This window comes from Rosa rugosa, chromosome 1, assembly GCF_958449725.1.
Source record: "Rosa rugosa chromosome 1, drRosRugo1.1, whole genome shotgun sequence".
NCBI classification, from domain to species: Eukaryota; Viridiplantae; Streptophyta; class Magnoliopsida; order Rosales; family Rosaceae; genus Rosa; species Rosa rugosa.
The window spans coordinates 56,945,656-56,960,555 of record NC_084820.1 but is presented as its reverse complement, the minus strand read 5'-3'; the positions used below and the strand labels follow the sequence as shown (position 1 = coordinate 56,960,555).

At 36.7% G+C, this 14,900-nt stretch overlaps 2 protein-coding genes across 4 annotated transcripts; one reads left to right on the top strand and one right to left on the bottom strand.

The window, feature by feature from the left end:
- Positions 1–8,329: 8,329 nt before the first annotated feature.
- Positions 8,330–10,173, bottom strand: LOC133742547 (uncharacterized). The gene is made up of 4 exons (XM_062170236.1): positions 10,029–10,173; positions 9,856–9,926; positions 9,375–9,446; positions 8,330–8,913 (listed from the first exon to the last, which is right to left on the bottom strand). The coding sequence occupies exons 1-4, from the start codon at positions 10,106–10,108 to the stop codon at positions 8,585–8,587; spliced, it is 552 nt and encodes a 183-aa protein (XP_062026220.1). The 5' UTR covers positions 10,109–10,173; the 3' UTR covers positions 8,330–8,584.
- Positions 10,174–12,483: 2,310 nt separating this feature from the next.
- LOC133725609 (uncharacterized) lies at positions 12,484–14,532 on the top strand. Of its 3 annotated transcripts, none has more exons than XM_062152931.1 (3): positions 12,484–12,620; positions 13,090–13,242; positions 14,068–14,532. In XM_062152931.1, the coding sequence occupies exons 2-3, from the start codon at positions 13,095–13,097 to the stop codon at positions 14,328–14,330; spliced, it is 411 nt and encodes a 136-aa protein (XP_062008915.1). In that variant the 5' UTR covers positions 12,484–12,620; positions 13,090–13,094; the 3' UTR covers positions 14,331–14,532. The 3 variants fall into 3 exon arrangements, with proteins under 3 accessions (XP_062008915.1, XP_062008916.1, XP_062008918.1); XM_062152932.1 differs by having other exon boundaries at positions 12,502–12,620; positions 13,074–13,242; XM_062152934.1 differs by having other exon boundaries at positions 12,578–12,655.
- Positions 14,533–14,900: the final 368 nt, after the last annotated feature.

The window sequence follows — 14,900 nt, the reverse complement described above, 5'->3', positions numbered from 1 at the left end:
ACTGTAGGGATAAGTTGTTAAGACTTGGTCAGTAAGTAACCAGGAATCCTAACAATCAGATGGACAAAATCCATTGTAAAATGTAATGAATGCAAGACATGTAAAAGCAACAAAGTATAATGCTGAAGAAGTACCGACATATCCCATTCCAAGGAAAAATAAATAATTAAGAAATTCGGACCAAAAGTGACATGAGGACTAAGGACCATGGATCATCTATCAAATTTTTCAGAGAACTCTACTTTAAGGGTCATAAGACAGAACTGCAGCTTTTTCTTAAGATGGAAAATTAAGACATTTAGATTTAGCACAAAATAAAAAGACCTTGATTAATCAAGCGATACAAGAATGATATACAGGGAGGAAGAAAGATGAATCTAATCTTATATATATATATATATATGAGAGCTTCTACGATGGTTGATTCAGAGATGGAGCTTCAAGAGAAGAGAACGCCGTCAGAGATGGAAAAGTGCGAAAAAGATAAAGTTCAGTCACCTAATATTAGGTTTTGGATCTTTGTTTTTTACTTTTTTTTTTCTTTGGATTAGCGCCTCTTTTTTTCCTCCCCGCCTTCTATCAATGAAAATTGAAAACCCAAATGTCCCGCTAATCCTTCAGTTTGCCGTTTATCAAAATAAAAATGCGTTTTAAAATAAAATGGAATTAGGGTTTAGGGTTTAGGGTGACTATGATTTGTGAATAGCTTAATGATGTTCGATTTGAATATTATGATTTGTACTATATACTTAAATAAGATTTAAGATTTTGCATCGTCAAGTATCTATTAATTGGCCACCAGTAGTCTCTCCAACCTGCATATCAGGCCATATATTAAGGAAAATTCTATAGTACATACCAGTATCTCATAAACACATTTATAAATGTGACAACAAATTTGTTGTCAGATTGGTAATGTTGAGTCATATTTTGTGTAATCTTAGTTCTAATAATGGTAATTACACCTCCTACGACATTGTTACAAGCTTTTGAACAAATTCGTTGTCAATGTTGTAATTTTTGTTTAACTATATGTAAATAGTGTAAATGAATATGGTAACTTTTGTTCTCAATATTGTAATTTTTATTCAAATAATTGTAATTTTTTGTTCAAATAGATGTAAAATGAGTGTATGAGATACTGATATGTACCATAGCTTATCTCATATATTAATATGTTTCCATCACAACAATAACTTTGTGGTTTTGCTCATAGAAACTGCTGTAAAGTAGATATTGAGGTTTTAGAAATTTAGACTTACAGCTTTCAGGTCTGCTCCAAAACTCACAGCAGATTTTGAATCAGGATAGTTCAGCTTGAAGATCTTACGCGACTCCTCCCTGCGATTCATAACAACCAGAAAACAAACTTCCATAAGATATATACAAGCAAAGCAACAAGACATGAGCATGTTCGATATCAGCTTTTCATTCATCAATGGCAATACAAATGTATACATTACAGGAAAAGTATCTCACATGAAAATGAATAAGGCTCCAGCAGGACCCTTGGGAGCTTTGGAGTCCTCTGTGTTGACCGACTTTCCAGAATTACCATTGCCATTCTGTCAAAAGGAATAAGGTTCAACTAAGCTTCAGTATTAAAGTAACTAAACAAGGAAGATAAACTTGGAGATACAGGCAGGAATCAGACATCACTAGTAGTTATACCTCTTCACAATAATTATAATTATCATACATAATTATAATTATCAGCACACATGTACCCCTTCAGTTTCATATAAATGTACCCTTTCAGGATACGTGAATTTTCTTGTTCAAGTGCGTCTTGATGCACCAATGTTATTGTACATCTTCTCACACATAGCATACTCATTGTGAAGCCACCAATGTTATTGTACATCTTCTCACATATAGCATACTCATTGTGAAGCCATCTAATCACGTGATCATATTCCAACATCTTTCATTCCTGTATGAATTTTTGTCGAACTCTTTCTCTCCGGCCATGAACTTCTATATACTAGCTAGCCAGTTGGTATCCTTATGAAATGAGTCCAATTAAAGCTAGCACTGCAGAGCTGCACTGACTTGAAAATATAAACTCCATCATTTCCAGCTGCATGTATGAATGCTTCTCCATCATCTTGATCAACTAATTTCAATTCCCACATATAGGTGCAAACTTGCATAAATCAATGCCATTTAGTTACGTATGGCAAACATTTAGGAGGTAAGCACATATTGCGTAGGCGATTAGCTATATACTTATTAAGTTTAAATCCGGCTCCCTAATGCCCACCTTCACCCAATTACCAATACAATTACCCATTGAAAGCAACGGTTGCACACTTGCACGATTGGTGTGACCATGTTGCAATATACACGTACTCTTTGCGGTAATAGATCAAGCAAGTTCTCTCGACTCATTCAACGGTCTACTCTATGTCAAGGGTGACAGTGCCATTAGAATCTTATTTTGTTCCATTTGACGATCCTCTTCCAGTCTTCCTCATACTTACAATAGAGTTGCAAATGAACCCCGATTGTAAGGAAGAGTGGTTGTATATAATTTACTTTATTTTTACTCCAGGGCCTTGAGAGTGGTGGGAGGAAGAGTTACTATTGCGTGGTGTGTGATTGCAGATAGTATAGCTGACTCACCCCATTGCTTTTTGAAATCTATTGGCCTGTAGAAAATTCCCCAGACTCTATAAGCACGTAACTTTACAAAAGTATAGTAGTGTATAGTGTGCTTAAAGGATTCAAGATTACAAGTGACTATCGGCCAACTTTGTAAGAACGAAACTTAATATATAACCTAAATGTTTACTATCTAGTGCTGAAATGTGTTAGTCAACTTAAAGCAACCACACTCGATCATCACTCAGAAGCCCGGAAAAACGCACTTCTCTAATGCGACCTTTCACATCCGAATAATGGTGAAAAACTTGTCAGTTCGCGCGTCAAGCAATTTCTGCAGTGGAGTGAGGGTCACATTTTGTGCAAAAGCTCACGGTTCTCAATTAAGTGCACGAACAAGTGATTCGATTGGTGACTTGGTGGGCGAGTCAATCTTCTCAACACGCCAAACTCAATCATCGATCATCTCTTAATATCATGAATTATGGGAGACGCTGTACAAAAGCAATCATGAAAAACTGCCCAAAGATAAAATTCATATATAGCTTTCATGTTGTTATTAGGATCTGCTACTACTTGGTACTTACGTAGGTTTACTTTGATTTTTTTTTTTTTTTTGGTCAAAGATATTCATTGAAAGAAGGGCAAACAGCCCAGCCATACAACAACAGAAAGCCAAAAGGCTAAACTGAAGAGAAACAGAGCTCTCATAGTCAAAGCCACAAGAGGCAAGACAAGAGGAACTACAAACAGACGCAACAAACAAAAAACAAGCCTAAAGAAAAGCAAGACATATAGGAAAGCAAGAACACAAAATAAAGGAAGACAACATAAGCTTCTTCTCATCGTCTTCAGCCGCCATAACTGCAGCACCACCAGCGTCCACCATGGCCATCGTAGCTGAATCCAAACATGGAACTCCAAAATTGCAGCTTGAAAAGAGACCCCTACACCAAAGCCCGATCAAAATAACCCTGAAAATGGAAAAAAAGAAGAAATAGAGGATCTAAACACAGATTTATCATCATCCCCCCAGTAGAAATCTTCACCATAACATGAGATTTGCAGCCACAACTCAAAGAACAAATCTAGGCAAACGAAGCCCAAAATACGTGGAGCCAATAGACCCCGAGAATCGAACATAGAAGTAGGTGGTGCATGCACCCGAGCCAAAGCTCTACCTATCTTCCGAATGAGACGCGAGAAATCGCGTTTGAGAGGAGTCGCTGCAAGAACCAAGCCATGGTACTGATTTGAAAAGGAAAAGAAAAAATCTGGGCAACAAGATCTGGAGGTGAGAGATGGTGGGTAAAAGAAGGTGATGGGTGGTGAGGAATGGGTTAGAGAAAATTTGGGGCTAAGGTACAGAAAGAAAAATGGGGCAAGATGGAAGGAGAAGGAGAAGGGAAGGAGACCGAAGGAGAAAAAAGGAGATGAAATAAGAGGCAAAAGCCTCAGATCTGAGACATAGCTCAGGGAAGCACCCATAAAGGGTGAGCAGTGCCACCGACTCTCAAGGGCATGGAGGGGTTTCAGAGAGAGAAAAATCTCTCCAATGACAATTGTTGGTATGTAGGTTTACTTTGATTATTGCTGGAATTTGCCTGATTGTACTGTGCAAATATGTTCTTTGATTATTTACATTGGTTTTAATGAAGTTGCTGCTTGATCAGCTGTTATGGAGAAGTCTTTTGGTGTTGCGGTTATGTAAGTCTTATGGAGAAGTCTGCAGCTGTTTAAATAAATAAATAAAAATTCAATTCTCTATTGTTCCAATGTAACCCATAAATTTTATAATTAAAAAGAATAACAGATCCTGTCTAATTCTTTGCTTGCTGTAATTTCATAAGAGATCCTTCACTTATATAAAAAGTTGAGCTAGCATACAAACAAATGTTGTAGAAGCAATCACAAATGAAGCTTATAGTGAAACCAATACAAATAAAATGAACCTAAATTACATAGGATTAAAATATGCAAGCTTGCTCTATATGTAGTAGACTCGTAGTGTAAAGCCACTGGCAGGCATGGGGTGGATTGCCTCAAACATTCACAGCACATTCCACTTCAAATACATCTATGTTTCTTAAGTAAACAGCTTCACTTTGGATCTTAGGGCTGGGCGTTTTGACCCGAAAACCCGAAAAACCGGGCCGGACCGGTCCGGACCGTCGGGTTCGGGCCGGGCTTTGAGAAAAAAAAAAGATGAAAATTTGTGGCCCGGACCGTTTATGAATAAAACGGGCCAGTCCCGGGCCTGGTTTCTCTAATGCGTAAAAGCCCGGATTACAGCCCGTATAAGCCATTAGTCCCATTACTGCCATATGTCCCTCTGTGATAGGTCATTTATTTGAGTATACCGTGAAATTGACGACAGGTGATCACAACCCCCACTTAGCTAAACGACCTCATCTCTCTCACTCTCTGCCTATCTTTTCGAGCTAAACGACCTCATCTCTCTCACTCGAGCTCTCTTTTCTTCGAACCCTAAAACGAACCCCCAATTTCAGATTTCCAATCCCACTTACCTTTGAAATTTCCAATCCTACTCGTTTTGCAGCTAGCACGAACCCTCATCTCTCTCACTGTCTGCCTCTCTTTTCTTCGAACCCTAAAACGAACCCCCAATTTCAGATTTCCAATCCCATTTCAATTTCAGATTTCCAATCCTACTCGTTTAGCAGCTAGCACAAACCCTCATCTCTCTCACTCTCTGCCTCTCTTTTCTTCGAACCCTAAACGAGAAGTAAAACCCCCAATTTCAGATTTCCAATCCCTTTTTCCAATCCTAGCCTATTTCTAAAATCAAGCTTCGATCGATTCGTGTATAGCCTTATTCAGCCTTTTACGTCTGATATCTTGTTCTTTCTTGTTCGAAATGGCCACTTCTGGGAATCAGTTGGTGCCGGCGAATCCATCCATTGAGGGCGGTGCGGCGACTAACGACGGTGAGACGGTTTCAAGCCAGGCGGAGACAACGACGACTTTGTTAAGTTGAATGTGATTGTGATGGCTTATATTTGCAGGAAAAGTTTCAGGCTTTTTTTTCCAGAAAATGGTTTATATTTGCAAGAAAACAGGAAAACATACTTTCAGGCTTTTTTTTCTTCAGAAATTCATAGTTGGGCCCGAAAAGCCTGAATGACCGGCCCGTTTGTTAACGGTCCGGGCCTTCCCGGTCCCTGGATGTGGAAAACTTAATATGGGCCCGGCTCGAACTGTTCAGGCTCGGTCCCGGGCCCAGTGAAATACGAAACGGGCTCGGCCCGTGCCCAGGCCTATTGGATCTTCATGATAAATTTCAACACTTACGGATGCCTCTTGTTTCCCCATCGAAGTTAGAACTGGACAATATTGAATAAGACATTAATATATAAAGAGCTACAAAATTTTCTATTTCAGTTTAACCCTGAAGTTATTTCATAGAATTTACAGAGAATGCAAAGCCCTCAATTCTCAAAATAAAATGATCAAGTGGAAAGTCAGAAAACTATTGGTGCTCGTCAAAAAGCATATTAACGACCAAGGAAAGAATATAGAAATGGAATAGAGTTTACCATGTTTTTATTGAAACTTGCTGTAACTATAGCAATCTGTACGTGGTGCTAGCTGCTAAGAACACGTCAGTCTGCAATTAGAAACGTCTAATTGATCAGTTTTGCTTTAAAGAGCTCAAATGGTTGGGCAAAAAGAAAAAACAACAATCAAGTCTCTTCTATTGCTTTAGAAAAACCAATTTCAAAATGGCTCATTCACATAGATATCGAACTATTGCAACTAATTAACTGATGTCATCTCACAATGTCTTGGGTTAAAACAAGTTTTGTCAGTTCATATTGGTTAAACCAAAGACTTAGGTAGGAGTGAAGCTAAAGGGATGCAGAAAAGAAAGAATTTAGGAGAGACCGATACACTTAATTTCCAGTAGCAAATCTGCTAGCAAAATCCTTCAGCAACTTCTCAAGAGCTACAAATAAGAGAAATGTATAAACAAATAAATTATGTAACCATCAAGAAGCAACAACCTGTAATGGTTCACAAGATGGAAAACTAATGTATGTGTGGTGGTTTTTTTACACGTGAGATTAAAAACATACTACTAGAAGACCTGTCCATCTGCAAAGTGGTAATTCATATATACCAGCTGCTATTATACCAGTCCTAGAAATTACAGAATTTTAGAGATGCATAAGGACACAATTTTGTTCGACACTCATTTCCTAGGTTGTGCTAAACCGTTATCAACTAGGGGATTCAAATTGATTATAGACTACTAAAACAAAACTTCTTATCCATCTACCTCTATCGATATATAAGATGTGCACTGGTATCTTTGCCAAATATACCTTACCTTACTCTAATCCTCAGGGAATCATTATCAATAAATCATTAAGGTAACTATCATTGACAGGTAACTTTACCTCAAAGCAAGTATGATATAGAAGACATAAAAAGGAGAACTAGATTTTCTTTTGTCTCACTTCCGCATCATTTCTCATTTTTATTAAGCATATGTAAGAGAACATTAAAAATATAACCTTACATGCCTTGTGATGCAAAGCCAGTAAAGAACAACCATTTAAGAGTATACTACAATAGAATGGCTAAGGCATTGCAATTGATAATTCCAATAGTAGCTAAGCACAAGTCTTTCAATTGATAATTCCATTCTGAAACCCCAAACAGAGCTTAAGGGGAATTTAATCGAACATCTGGCGGGTAATAAACACCCACTTCCACAAAAACAATCATTTCAAGAGAAAAAAATAGCTCATCGATCTCAAAATTCATATTGAAAAAGAAAACGATTCTAGAGTGGAGAGTAACAATCATTCAGACAAACTCTTAACACAGACCCTAGCTAAGCAACCAACAAAGATAGCAGTAGCAACATCACTGGCCTCACAGAAATTTCGATCATGATAAAATAAAGGGCTAAATACTAGTTAGTACCCTGTGGTTTAGGTCCAAAATCATTTCAGTCCCTGGACTTCTAATTTCATCAAAAACACCCCTGCACTTTCAATTTTGATCTAATAGGTCCAATTCGTTAATATTCTTTCAAATAGTTGGATTATTTGTTGAAAAACTATTTATTTTTAATAGTAGGACTCACTCCTAAATTGACAATGCAGACCACCTCGACACCACATCATAAAACATAGACCATATATGATCCACATTAACAAGTTAAATAACTCAATTGTCGGAAAACTAACAAATTGGACCTATTAGATCAAAATTGAAAGTGCAGGGGTGTTTTTGATGAAATTAGAAGTTCAGGGACTGAATTGATTTTAGACCTAAACCACAGGGTAGTAATTTGTATTTAGCCCTAAAATAAATTAGAGGTGACCTTTGAATTTCTAGACTTAATCTTTGATATGAGAGGGAGAGATTTAATTAACAAATTTTCTTGCGCTTTTTACTACATACACACGTTGTGCTTTCTATGCACGCCTTAGATTTTATTTTAAAAATGGCCATAAATCACATGTCGTGAATGATCATTTTTCCTGTAGTGATGGTTTAACTATCAAGTGATTAGGGCCAAAAACTACAAGCTACTGTAAGCTGCAGATGAGAAAAGCAAAATAGCACTACAATAGGCTGCATCACCGATCTCATCACACATAATTAAGCTTCCTAGGTTGGCCGGTTGGCCCTTATATAGCCGTCTACTCAAAACACACAAAACTAAGAAAATGTACTGAGAATTCTAAAAGGCATAAAAATTGATGGCCACTGATACATTAAGAGACTCAGAATTAATAAAACAGAAAATGGATTTGGGAGTCGCAGTTATTACATAACAATTGTCGTCATGCTTAAACCTGGCACAAAACTAATACATTAGAGTTGTGGAAGGCACTAGCAAATGACACAATTAGGGGACCTGAAGATGGATTTGATGAGTTGCCTTTGGTATATTATAGTCCCCATGGAGCACTATTTAAGGGGTCGAAATGCATCCTCATCCTCACTCTGAGGAAATCCCATCCCCATCTAAGTATTCATCTTTCTCAAAGACGACGTCCTTGGGTCTAGGACAATCTTCACAGTCCTCCCACTCCCAGTGACCAATACAGAAACAATAAGCACACATCTTCAGCTTAGCATATCCTCCCACAGACTTCCCCCTCTTAACACAGCACACCTTTCCAATACGGTGACAACCCCGGCATATTGTCTCAAAGCCACGGCCAATTTTAGCGCCTTCAGGAATATATTTTAGGAATGGGCAGGTTACATTAAGGTGATCATACTCGCCACAACAGGCACAACCTGCTAATTTCCTTCTACATGACACTACAAAATTGAAAAAAAAAAAAAATTAAGTAAAATAATGATGACAATAATAATACCACTTTCAAATTTGGCATTCTTTACCAAGGATCATGTGTGCATTCTTTACCCATTATCTTTCTCAAGGCTATGCAATAAGCAGTGTGCATTACAATTTGCAGGCAACAACTGAAGGATCATTCAGTTCATTTTAAACATATTTCTGAGCCACTCAACAAAAATTAAAAGAGAGTTCACAAAAAGCTAAAAAGAAAGGGAATGGAGGGTAAATCTGTTAAAGCAAACAAACAAGAAAACAATAGAATAATATGAAAATAAAGGAATGACATTTTAATGGTGCAAATGTGCAAATATCACCTATTTAATCAAAAACAGGCACTACTTATTTTCCCTCAAAACACAATGAGAAGCTTAATTAAGCAAATAATTTCATGCATCCATACTTAAATAAACAAATAACAAACCTGGAATATCTATGCCCAAAAAGTCATCACGGGCAGTTTCTAGATGATCCTTTGATTCTTGCCCCTTGCTACCTGAGGTTACACTGGTGTTAGATACACAAACAAAAGAAAGTGATGATGAAGACACCCAAAAGACTCAATACGTACTGCTGCAAAATTTTGGATGTTTCCATCGGGGAGTTGTAGAGGACAAACTAGGAAACATATATATAAGACACAAAAACAACAACTAACTTTCAAGAAAACCAAAAGATGGATGTATACAAAGAATTCCTCTCAAAACTGTAATTCTAATATAAAGCTGCAAAATAATTCCTATCTAAACCTTAAATTCTAATACAACGCTTGATTACGATCGATACAGTTTCAATAAAAAAAGATAACTTCCAAAACAAAATTAGAATTAAAATTTAAATTCACACAAAATACTGAAAATTCAGAGATCGATAATCTTCCTTCCTCAGAAATACTACAAGCATACCATGAGTCTTGCTATTGTCGCCCAGATTCAGATCCGCAATCTCACGCTCCGAGGCCTCAACTTGTTTTTGTCTAAAATAGCGCGATAAAAGTTACATTGTACCTCGATCACCAAATTAATATCCAGTACTGCAAGACAAAATTAAAATTTTCATAAGGAGCGTCAAGACTCACTCCTCCTTGTTGATCTTGATGGTAAAACCAGCCCTCGCCTTTCTCCTCTGCTTCGTCCTCTTCCTCCTTGTCGGAGCCATATATCCTTTGATTCTAATTGCCCTTTTGTATTTTATTTCATCTTTTGTTCTTTTTTTGTGTGTGAAAAAATATATTTAGAGTTTGTTTTTTATTGATAATTTTTGTTCTTATCTTTTAATTACGGCTGGGTACGGGCAGGGACGGGCCAGTTTTTGGGTTATCCCGATTCCGGGCCCTGAAATATATTTCGGTACCGGCCGGGACGGTAATGGAATTTTTGAGATTTGATACTGACGGTACCGAACCCGATCAGATTCGGGCCGGGCCCGGGCCCATCACGGGACTGAACCGAAAAATTTTTTTGGTCGAGTACTTTTCTAAATTTAACAATTTTGAGATATTTTCTTTCTTTAACAGGGAGATGAAAGGGAAGGGAGTTCTCAAATTCGGATTCTTAATTTGGTTCTCCTAAAATTACATATTTTTGTAGTAAAAAAGTTTAAAAGTAAATGAACGATATTGGATAGGAAGTCTAATAGCAATTGCTTTAATTTTATTTGAATTTAAGGTCTTATTCTCTACAACCAAATTCTCGTTAAAAGAGAAAAATTGAAATATATAAGGACTCGAGTTGAATCACTGATAATCTATATCTCAAAGTGATGTCATCATTGCTAGCATTTTTTATTTTCTCGAATAAAATAGTTGAATCGACACTTACTTAACATATGTTAAAGAGCTAGTAACATACTAAAACGAAACGAGAATAGTGTCGATGACACCTCACTTTTTAGTAAAATTACTAAAATATTGAAAATAAAAATTAGGGAGAACATCACAAATGATCACTCAACCTTCACCTGTTTGATACTTTGGTCACTTAACTTTAATTCAGTTATTCGCTTTAATCACTCATTTATTTTTCTGTTAATTTTTTTTCTACCACAAGAAAAAAAAAAAAAAATTCGTCCAACTAGTCGTGGAAAACTGCGTCTTAATTCCAGCAGCCTTCACATCCAGAGCCTTTCCCTTAAGCTTGAGCTGACATTTCCCCTGTCAATAAGAGTCAATGCAATAATCACATACTCGAAATCATCGAAGGAAAATTGAAAGGAATCATCAAAGGAAAATAGAAATGACGATCTTTCGAAAAATGCAGGTAGTCAACTAGTCACAAGGCAACTATGCCCCGACCAAAAAACCGAAATCTATCCATGACAAAGAGGGTAAATTGATAATGGTCATGCACGTAGCTAGTAATCCCATGTCAAACAGTTTGTTGCTGAACCCTCATTAACCAACATTGAACTCAAAAACCCTATTTCCAGGTCATTGGGTTTGCAGCAAGATTTCAACTTTACAATTTATCTGAGGCCAATTGAATGAAAAGCTAGCTTAAGCAATCACAAACCAATCTTTCAATTGATACCGAATTTCATAGGAAATCATTCAAATCCTAGATACACGAAACAAAAACCCAAAAGAAATCACCATCCTCAGCTAGCAAAGCACGAAAATTACTAGAAATTCTCAGAGCAAGAACCCTAGAAACGTACCTCCTATATCCTTAAAAAGAAGTTGAAGTTGTGATTTGCAACGAGTCTAAAATTTTTTATGGTTTCTTATTAAGAAATTTTTATGGGAAGTTAATTACCTATAGGAGTGAAAAATATATATATATATATATATATTTTAATTTTAATTTTATTATTTATCTTCTTATCCTTATCAAATATAGCTTCAAATTAATATATGACGTAAAGATTTACATGTAATTTCACACGCACTTTTAAGGTGGAGAGGGTGGTGGTGTGGGTTCTTATCCAATAGTGGGGACCATGGGATCGCCGGAGTCGTTTTCACAGGGAAGACAAGCGGTTTGCAGCGGCTTCTTTTTAGGTTTTATTTTTTGTTGGTTTTAGTTCAGTGAGTCCCTACTCTTTTGAGATTGGGTTATTTCCCTATTCCTTTGAGCTAGGGTTAGGTAGTTTTGTTATGCCATGCAAATGGCGTCATTCCGGGGTTGATTTGGATTTTCTTTGGTTTACTTTTGTTGTCAATTTGCTGATGAGCAATCCTTACAAGTGGTCTAGCTTTTTTTGGACACGGTGTCAAAGAAGACGCTTTGTGGTTGACTATGAGGTATTAATGGGACTATCGGGATCATATTATTGATGTAGCTTTGGAAAGGGGCGTATTGTGGTTAGAATTTGGACATTTTGGCCTGATGGTATCTGTAACTGCGTTTCCATGTGGTCTTAGTCAATGTCCCTCCTATTGTGTACCTTCCATTTGATTGAATGAATTTTTCTATCTTTCTAAAAAAAAAAAAAAAAACAAAAACAAAAATTTCATTTATTTTTTATTTGAAAAAAATATATTATTACACCATTTACATGCTAGTTCACTTTTACTGCTTTACACTGTATATCTAGAGGGCTAGAATTGTAACTTTAAATTGGGTGGACTGGGAATCCCGGCTTATATATAAGGCAGTCTTCCGGGTCGAACTAAACCCAAATCGGATCATAATGTTAAAACTTGAAGGACGAATCTCTGTTTCACTTTGAGGTACGTTTCTAGGGTTCTTGCTCTGAGAATTTCTGGTAATTTTCCTGCTTTGCTAGCTGAGGATGGTGATTTCTTTTGGGGGGTTTTGTTATGTATATCTAGGATTTGAATGATTTCCTATGAAATTTGGTATCAGTTCGAAGATTGGTTTATGATTGCTTAAGCTAGCTTTTTATTCAATTGGCTTCAGATAAATTGTAAAGTTGAAATCTTGCTGCAAACCTGGGAATAGGGTTTTTTGAGTTCAATGTTGGTTAATTAGGGTTCATCAACAAACTGTTTGACATGGGATTACTAGCTACCTGCAAAATCATTATCAATTTACCTTTTCTTTGTCATAGATAGATTTCGGTTTTTCGGCCGGGGCATAGTTGCGCTGTGACTACCTGCATTTTTTTGAAAGGTCATCCTTTCTATTGTCCGTTGATGATTTCGAGTATGTGATTATTGCAGTGACTCTTATTGACAGGGAAAATGTCGTCATATGAGAATGTCGTTGGTGGGAAGCTCAAGCTTAAGGGAAAGGCTCTGGATGTGAAGGCTGCTGGAATTAAGAAGAAAAAGAAACATAAGATACATCAAGATCAAATATCTCTTGTCACAGAAAAGGAGCTCGCAGCTGGTAGGTTACCCTTTATGATTATAATCATTTTCTAGTCTACTATCTTCCACCTTTAATGTGTTTCAGAGATTTTCTCTAGTACTTGAGAATTGCAAAGCTGCTTTTCCTTCTCAATTTTGTTAAAATTTACTGGTTGTGAGTGTAATATACTTCTGCAATCATCAGTACCCTCCATTGCTACAAAAATAGTTAATACTATGACCATTGATACTGATTTCTTTAGTTTGGTCATTAATTTAAACGAGGCAGTGTTTCTCACGATGGAAGAGTTAATCCAGTAACAAAAGTTGATGTGGTTTTGGGAAAACAATATTGTAATGATGTTTACTTTTGGTTCCTTTTTGTCATGCCATATGGTAATATTTGACAAAGTATACTCCATCAAAACCATTGAAAGGTAACTAACCACGTGCAAGTGCGCCCATATTCAAACTGTTTCTCATGTGGTACTACTTGGAAACAAGAGAACAGTTTTATAATCTTATATTCTAATAGACTACATATTTCATCAACTCTATATGTGTCTGCAAGAGAGACTTTTCTTGTGTAGTTTATCTTAGAAGTGAAGGTTTAGTTTTCACTTGGAGGTTGTTAATATACTGCTGCAATCACCAGTAGCCTCCATTACTTCTGCAATACTTAGAACAACAATTTCTTTAATTTGCTCATAGTTTTATGCAAGCAGTGTCTTTCATCATGCAAGAGCTAATCCAGTAACAAAATTCATTGCTATTTTTGTTTTTATTTCGTCTTCCCGTTTTCTTTTCAAATAGCATTCCTTTTGTCTTGAGTTTTTTTTTTCATTCAATATGGTGTTTGGTGTAGGTGGAAGTACAGAAGAGTTGACCAATCCTGATGAGGAAGATATGAATGATGACAACAAATCAAGAGAGGATGGGAAGGCTGCTAGTTATGACGAGTATTTGACGCCTGCAGAGAGACGATATATAGAACAGAGAGAGCAAATTGATAATCACAGGTTGGCCAAGACTGCAAATAAATCACACCGTGACAGAATTCAAGACTTCAACCAGTATCTGGCCAACATGAGTGAGCATTATGACATTCCTAAAGTTGGTCCAGGCTAATTGAACAGAATCTTTGAATATGAACACCAAAGGATCACCTGTCGCATTTGTCATTTTGAAAGTTTGTTCATGTGGACATCAATTTGTGTTTTATTTTGTATTTGTAGTTTTTGCTTGACTATATGTAGATTGCCAAGGACATGTATTTGCAACCTTGTTGTAGTACTTGTTTATGTATCAATTTCTCTAGTTTTGAAGCCTCTTTCATATTGTCATCCTGATGTAGATATAGTAGGACTGGTTTCCTGGTAGTCCCTTAATGGCATACACTAATTACCATGGACAACAAAGATGTATGGTGAATTCTCTTTTGGGTTTTAACTTCTAAACTTTGCACATCAAATCCAAGACTGCTCCATGGCAAAGGGTATACACATTCGAACCAAACCAATTGCTTCATCTCGTACAACTATTCTCAAATAGCGCAACTGCAAAGCAACCTTACAACTTGAGCATTTTCTTTACAACTTGGTCTAATTTCACATGGCTCATCCGACAAACTGATACCCAAAAATTAACTGATTTCCTAAACACCCATTTGGTTCCTACAGTAATTTTCTTTTGAAAGTT

Bases quoted from the DNA above. Each gene is read 5' to 3' on its own strand.
- LOC133725609 (XM_062152931.1), top strand. From the start codon at position 13,095: ATGTCGTCATATGAGAATGTCGTTGGTGGGAAGCTCAAGCTTAAGGGA. The intron at 13,243-14,067 runs GTAGGTTACCCT...TGTTTGGTGTAG, and splicing joins AGAAAAGGAGCTCGCAGCTG to GTGGAAGTACAGAAGAGTTG.
- LOC133742547 (XM_062170236.1), bottom strand. From the start codon at position 10,108: ATGGCTCCGACAAGGAGGAAGAGGACGAAGCAGAGGAGAAAGGCGAGG. The intron at 9,927-10,028 runs GTGAGTCTTGAC...GCGCTATTTTAG, and splicing joins ATCAAGATCAACAAGGAGGA to ACAAAAACAAGTTGAGGCCT. The intron at 8,914-9,374 runs GTTTGTTATTTG...TCAATTTTGTAG, and splicing joins TTTGGGCATAGATATTCCAG to TGTCATGTAGAAGGAAATTA.